The sequence below is a fragment of the Sesamum indicum genome, linkage group LG11 (genome assembly GCF_026168435.1).
Source record: "Sesamum indicum cultivar Baizhima isolate 11 linkage group LG11, ASM2616843v1, whole genome shotgun sequence".
Taxonomy (NCBI): domain Eukaryota; kingdom Viridiplantae; phylum Streptophyta; class Magnoliopsida; order Lamiales; family Pedaliaceae; genus Sesamum; species Sesamum indicum.
Genome location: NC_142667.1, coordinates 4,461,189 through 4,468,613, shown reverse-complemented (window position 1 = coordinate 4,468,613; position 7,425 = coordinate 4,461,189). Strand labels below are relative to the sequence as shown.

Genomic DNA, 7,425 nt, shown 5'->3' with positions numbered 1-7,425 from the left:
AATTAATTTTTGAATTTATTTGGATGATAATAAGTTCTAAGAGTTTTAAAATTTTCAACACTAAATTTAAATTTTATTTAATTTTTTGAATTTTAATGATTCTACCATAAATTATTTGAAATTTTTTCTTAGATTTTTTAATTTTAATATAAATTCATCATTCCAAGCAAAATCTAAATATAAATAAAAGGAGAACAAAGTTTAAACATCAAATTTCAAAATAGAATATCCAATCTGCAAGCCCAGCTCTCTCCACACACCAGACAGCCCCCACAGCTATCTCTCTCTCTCACACACATACACAGTCACTTGTCTTTTGATAACTCGACCACCTAAAAAAGAAAGGGTTTCAGAAGATGAGATTGAAGGTGGTTAATCTGTCAAAACCCCGATGATCTATCTATCCCACCCCATATCCCCTCCCCCCCCACCCCCCACCCCCCCATCTATATACATACATACCTCGATAAGTCAATCTATCAATCAATCAATCAAATCAATTCATTCATCATCACCAACATACATACACCCAGACAAAAACTCGAAAAATGTCCTCTTCATCATCTGCTTTTCCTCCGGACCACCACCATCACCTCTCTCCTTCCGACCAGCTCTGTTACGTCCATTGCAACTTTTGTGACACTGTCCTCGCGGTATTATCACTATCCCCACCCCCCACCCCCACCCCTCTCTTCATCCCCTAGCTACAACAACATTAATCCTTCACACACACACACACGTGTGTGTGTATATATATATTTATATATTCTGCCGGAATCTCACAAACCCTTTAACTTTTTCACACTTTTCTTACAAGAAATCTGTAATCATTTGCAGTAGTTTGAGTTGAGGGAAGCCCTTTTGATGTTTTCCTCAGTTTTCTTGGAAAAAATGCTCTTTTTGTGATGGTTTATGAGAAGTGTTTATCTTGTCTGATTAGCTAGGTGGTTGTTGTTGAATTTGATGAGTTTAAGGTTGTTAATTTCTTGATTAAGATGTGGTAATAATGTTGCTGTATGGGTTGATTGATCAGGTGAGTGTTCCTTGCACAAGCTTGTTCAAGACTGTTACAGTGCGATGCGGGCACTGCACCAACCTTCTCTCTGTTAACATGCGTGGGCTGCTCCTCCCATCTGCCAACCAGCTTCATCTCGGCCACTCATTCTTCCCTCCTCAGAATATTCTGGTATATCTATATATATATATATGTATAGATATATGTCTGATTAATTAGGGTTTCTGAATATTGTGGAAATTATCCAAAATGGTGCAAGATTAGGTAGGGTTTTGAGATTACTAAATAAGTTAGGGGTATCATTAATCTCTGTCTTTCTTCATTTATGTTAACACTTTGAATCACTGCAAGAAAATGGCTTAGTAGCTAACTTTTCTTGTTAATATTGAGTTATTTTCTTGTACTGAATTAAGACAAATGTTGTCTACTTGAGATGTTTCTTGCTTTTTGATGGTGTTAGAGGGGTAACTAATTCGGTGTTAATTTGGGGTGCAGGAGGAGATCACGAACTCATCACCCTCCAATTTGCTGATCAATCAACAGAATCCAAACGAGTCCTTGATGCCGGTTCGAGGGATCGACGAGCTCCCTAAGCCTCCAGTGGCTAACAGACGTGAGACATTGCATTTTCTCCAACTTCCCCTCAATTTTAATTAAACTCTTTAATTTGCAGATCTTGATGAAATTAATATATATATATATATATTATATGTGTGTGTGTGTGTGTTTGATCATGATCACAAATTAACTCATCAAGAACCATTAAACTTTAATCCTACACTCTGTGTGCGTGTTCGAAAATTCTTACCTATTGAACCAAATTAATCATAAAATACTTGTCATGTTGATTGACCACTTTTCTTGAACTGTGTATTAGTTACACCACAAATATATTTTACTTGTCATATAATTAATTTAGGTGCGATCAAAATCCAATTTGAGTTAAAATTTCCCTTCAAAACTGACCTTTCTAGCATACAGTAGATTGTTTACCAAATAAGAACTTCAAACCTTTCTCTCTCTCTAGGAGCTGTGTCCAACTCTTGTCTATGCAAACATTTATGGCTTGTCTTGCATTTCATCTTCACGTATTTCCACATTTATCTGATACTTTAAAGGTCAAACGTCGCATAAATCTGTAGCCCTTTTCACAATCTTGAGGAAATTTTCCTGCCCAGAAACCCTAAATCTTGTTTTCCTATTTCTTTAATACATAATGAAAAATTCACAAGCAAATCACGTTTGGTCAAACCAAATCAATCACAGAGTAAGTGTTACACTTGCTATTTGATTAGTTATTTTTTCCAATCTGTATACAAATTATAGAACAAGTTTCACGCTTGCCGTGTGGTTGGTCGTTCTTTTTAAATTATACACAAATCATACAACAAATATATTATATTTATCATGTAATTATTTCAAATTGAGCCAAAATCCTATTAGAATTTCCCATAACACAAATGGTGTCAGCATTTTTCTATCTTCTGCCACTGTAATAAATTAAGCACAAGAAATCCCAAAAATAGACAGCAAAAAGATCATTAGATAATGATGAAGTAGTAATGGAAAAGGAGAAATGACAGTGAGATAAACTTATAATTAATCCACACACAGAGACAGACGCACAAATCCAAAAGATATGTTTATTAACTATTATTTTCTTGTACTTTTTGCTGGTTTTCAGCCCCGGAGAAAAGACAGAGAGTGCCCTCTGCTTACAACCGCTTCATCAAGTAAGCCATTGTAAAAGCATTTACATACATACATTTAAAAAAAAGAAAAACTCAATAACTACCGAATTAAATAAAAAGTAATATTTTTATTTGCTAATATATATTATTTAATATAAAAATTTTTACTTGCCAATGAATCTAGCTATTTTTGCAATGAAGTGTTTAAAATATATATTAAATAATGTAGATTAGTAATATAAATTTTTCTTGTCAATTAACTCGATATGCATCTTAAAATTATATATATATATATATATATACCCCCCTCCCTTCTGGTGTGTATGCATAGATTTGTGTTCTTGCAGCTTTATTTGTGGTTGCAGCATCATTTAATGAAAAATACTGTGGTGGTAGTAATTGAGATTATTAATTAGTTCATAATCTATGAGCAAAAAGGTAGGTATTTTCCACTGAAATTGTACAAATTATGACAACAATGTCTTGCAGGGATGAGATCCAACGTATCAAAGCTGGAAACCCTGATATAAGTCACAGGGAGGCCTTTAGTGCTGCTGCCAAGAATGTAAGATCCAAGATAAATACGTAAACACACACATATATATATATATACATACAGTGATCTTTTCTTGCCTTTATATATATACCCTAATCTCTATTTTTTAATTCTATTTTTTTATTATTTTTACTAGGATTTTAAATTTTGTACCCATTAATAAAAAAATATTAGGGTCAATCACACGTCACATTTTATTTTATTTTAATTAAATTTATCTAATTGCCACGTCATGTAATAGTTAATAAAGTTATTTTCCTAAAATTAATATGGCAGGTGTGACTCATGTGTAAATTTCCGACAATTTTGGAGAAATTTAGGTGAAAGGAGGATCAAAGTCGTAACATTTAAAACTCTATCAGACCTTTTTGCAACCCTAGAAATATAAAGGGTTAAAATGGAAAATAAAATATAAGTAGAGGACCAAAGATACATCTAATGCGTCTACCCATTAATTAAAAAAGATGAGATTTTCATGCTTTCTGAAGTTTGATTAATCAATTTTTTTATGGGTTTTTGTATATTAATTTCATTTGTTTTCTTGCACAAAGTGGGCCCACTTCCCACACATTCACTTCGGTCTCATGCCTGATCATCAGCCCGTGAAGAAAAATGTCTGCCAGCAGGTACGTATACCATCCAAAAACCCTAGATTTCAAACCACTTTTTCACACAGTGAAGGTTAAAATCTTCATACACACACACACACACACACATATATATATATATATATACATAGACATATATGAGTGATTATACATATGTTTATTGTTCTTGATTAGTACCCCATTAAAAACCCTAGAATGCAAACCACTTTTTCGCACAAATTTAACACACTCAAAGTGAAAATCTTTATATACATATATTAGTGATGATCAGATGATATATATATGTTTGTTGTTGTTGATTGGTAGGAAGGAGATGATCATGTGATGATGAAAGATGGGTTTCTTGCTACTGCAGCCAACTTGGGTGTTACTCCCTACTAATTAATTAAGAAAAACTACTGCAGGATGCATGTTTTAATTACCCTCGATGCTCCGATCCTCCACCTATGTCTATCCGTCTTGTCGACGACGTCGTTCATCATTTTCTGCTGTTAATTAGGGTTCTTAAGTAATTATCTATTATTATATATATGCATGCATGCTGTGTACGTATTTGAAAAAGTAATTAAGACTGTGTAATGCTTTCAGATTGCTCGATTATGAGCTTCATCATGATTAGAATATATATATGTGTGTGTATGTGCGCGCGCAGTGCATTATGTTAGTAATGATTTTTATTCTTTTTCCATCATCAATCCATGTTATTATATATTTTGAAAAATTAATCTTGCATATGTTTAGGAAATTGATTCATATTGAAAAGAGTTGTATATATATATATATTATATATTATATGTCAATATTACAATAAGCATATGCATTAAGGATTAAAGGCAATTTTCGTCCCTTAATTTCAGATCATTCTCGTTTTAATCCCCTAAGTTACTAGGGTTCCATTTTGGTCCTGTAAAATTGAAAAAATCTCAATTTTGTTACAAATTTGGTCGAAAAGTTGAGTCACTCGCCGGAAAAAGTCACATGCCAGGCATGTGACCTTTTGAATTGGGGCTTGCATTGTGATTGACTGGAAAAGATGATGTGGTGAAGATATGGCCTAAAGTTAGGAGACTAAAACGAGAATGACTTGAAGTTAGGGACGAAAATTGCCTTTAAGCCTTTTATTTTCAGCCAATCACAATGCAAGCCACAATTTAAAAAAGTCACATGCCTAGCATGTGACTTTTTCCGGCACTCAACTTTCCAATCAAATTTGTACCAAAATTGAGATTTTTTTAATTTTACGGGACCAAAATAGAATCCTAGTAACTTAGGGAACTAAAACGAGAATGACCTGAAGTTAGGGAATGAAAATTGCCTTTAAGCCCAAAAATTATATTTGTCAAATACTTATTTATTAGTAAAGATATATCTATATTATTAATTATTCATTAAGTGTGAGGAGTTAGAATAACCACACACTATCAAAAAATTAGATTTTTCACAACACTATAAATTACCACGATTTAAAAACTATGATAAATCAATATATTATTTATCACAATCAAACAAAATTTTTGCCATAGATTTTAACCATGGCCAAAATAGTTGCCATGGATTTAGGCTTTTAGTTGTGGCTAATATTTTGGCCTTGCATGCAAAAACAACGATTAATGACCGTTGCAGCGTTGTGGTTAATTGGTATTCACCACGGTTTTTTTTAATCACAGTAATTAACTGTAGCAAAAAATTATATTTCTTCTGGTGACATTTGTTTAACAAAATGTCCATTTCTTTAAATATTTCCATCACACAAACAAAAAAAATGGCTTAAATACATTTTTGATTTGGTAACTTATGTCAATTGATAGTTTTATTGTTTAACTTTCTAAAATAGTTTCTGGGTTCTGCATCTTTTTAGTTTCTGTAATTTCAATCCTTTTATTTGCGAAAGTTAACCCTTCTTATCTGTGGAGGTGAACCCTGTCTAAACACTACAATTTTCATTTTTTTAACCAATTTTTGTAACGGGCAACTCAAATTAATTTTTGTATCCATCTTTTTTATTTGGAATGACTTTTGTAATGGACAGACATTCATTGCTTAAATAGGTAATATATTTGTAACGGCTCTTTTTGGGACGGTTAATTTGAATTTGATAAACTTACTTTTGGAACAATCATAACAGATATAATTATGAGATATATATCCAAGTTGGAATGGTCTTTCAATTCTATTTGTAACAACCCTGCCTTTTCTTGTAATGCTTTTGTCGCTTGTTTTTGTTAGAATAGGTGACCTGAAAGTTAATTAGATTGGCATACTTGTAATCCATTCTTACAATAACTCCATTCTATGTAATATTATTCAGTGAATAAAATGAGTATTCGCTATTGACATTTTATTTGTTTGTGCTCATTACATATATATTTGCATTTGTTTTAAACATCACAATAAAGCCCACAGACCACTTTAACAACCGTGCAACAGTTGGACTGTGCATTGGATGGCAGTTATGAAACCAACTGTCAAGGGTTGGGTGTGAAATGTTCCAAGTCGAGGACCTCAAGAATGGGCACCAAGTGTCCTATTGGGACTTGCATTAAGAGTCGCATTCATATGATGAGTGCGGCGTTTCATCGGTAACAGACGTGGGATGTCTATGCGATCTTAGTGGATCGATTGGCTAGGTTTCAAATCGACTGAGCTGACTCGCGGGGATCGTAATATGAAAGCCTTAGAGGCTTAGTTGGTATGACTCAAATTTTCGGCTCCGGTAGTACGTGAGTAGTCCTCAAAGTTGAGCCATCACGACAGTCACGTGTACAATGATTGTATCTTGGGTCTGTGCGAGAGGTAACTGTGTCACAGACACGATCATCATAAGCCTTACCTAGTGCAGTTGGAGTATGTAGCGACGAAGGTGAGTTACAAGAAAATGATCCATCCCCTGTCAGTATATGATAGAGGTATCTCCTATGCAATTAGAGATGCGTTCACGCTCTATTAATCTGTGGCCACAGTTATTGGTCGAATAGAAAAAAAGATTCCTATGTCGAGCAATTTGGCATAACGTATTAAGCACAGACGCCTAGTCGAGGATGAGAACCGACACCCAATTTCATGCCCTAGACTAAGGTCGGGAGATGGTAGATGGAAGGACCGTACCCGTATAGACTCAAAAACCTAATAGTTCACATGGATATTTGCCTAGTCTCTAGTAACATGACCGTTGCTAGATGGCCACCCATGATGCCGGGATTTCTTGATCAAGGGTTGATTTAGAATTATTAATTAAATTAGATTTATTTAATAATAGTATTTAACACTAACTCAAATATAGTTGAAAGGTGAACCTAAAGAGTCACACACAGTCACTGAGAAGGGACGAAAAATTAATTGAGAATTATCCATAAATAATTGGATTACTTACAAATGAGAAGGGGTCCATTAGATGGAGGAGCCAAATAATAAATTAATATGATTAATTTATATTGGGCTTGCCTTTATTAATTAATAAGGGCTTATTGGGCTCATGTACTTAATTAGATTAAATATATGGGCTTAATTAGGTGGATTTATTTAATTAAAATTAATTGGACCTTGCATTTTATCTCA

The 7,425-nt window shown here is 33.6% G+C and overlaps 1 protein-coding gene across 2 annotated transcripts; it reads left to right on the top strand.

Moving 5' to 3' along the window:
* The first annotated feature begins 469 nt into the window (after positions 1–469).
* LOC105173319 (axial regulator YABBY 1) lies at positions 470–4,565 on the top strand. 2 transcript variants are annotated; one of them, XM_088875717.1, is made up of 7 exons: positions 470–653; positions 1,034–1,186; positions 1,511–1,628; positions 2,700–2,748; positions 3,196–3,271; positions 3,814–3,888; positions 4,177–4,565. In XM_088875717.1, the coding sequence occupies exons 1-7, from the start codon at positions 549–551 to the stop codon at positions 4,249–4,251; spliced, it is 651 nt and encodes a 216-aa protein (XP_088731843.1). In that variant the 5' UTR covers positions 470–548; the 3' UTR covers positions 4,252–4,565. The 2 variants fall into 2 exon arrangements, with proteins under 2 accessions (XP_088731843.1, XP_088731844.1); XM_088875718.1 differs by lacking the exon at positions 470–653 and adding an exon at positions 713–944.
* The last annotated feature ends 2,860 nt before the right edge of the window (positions 4,566–7,425 follow it).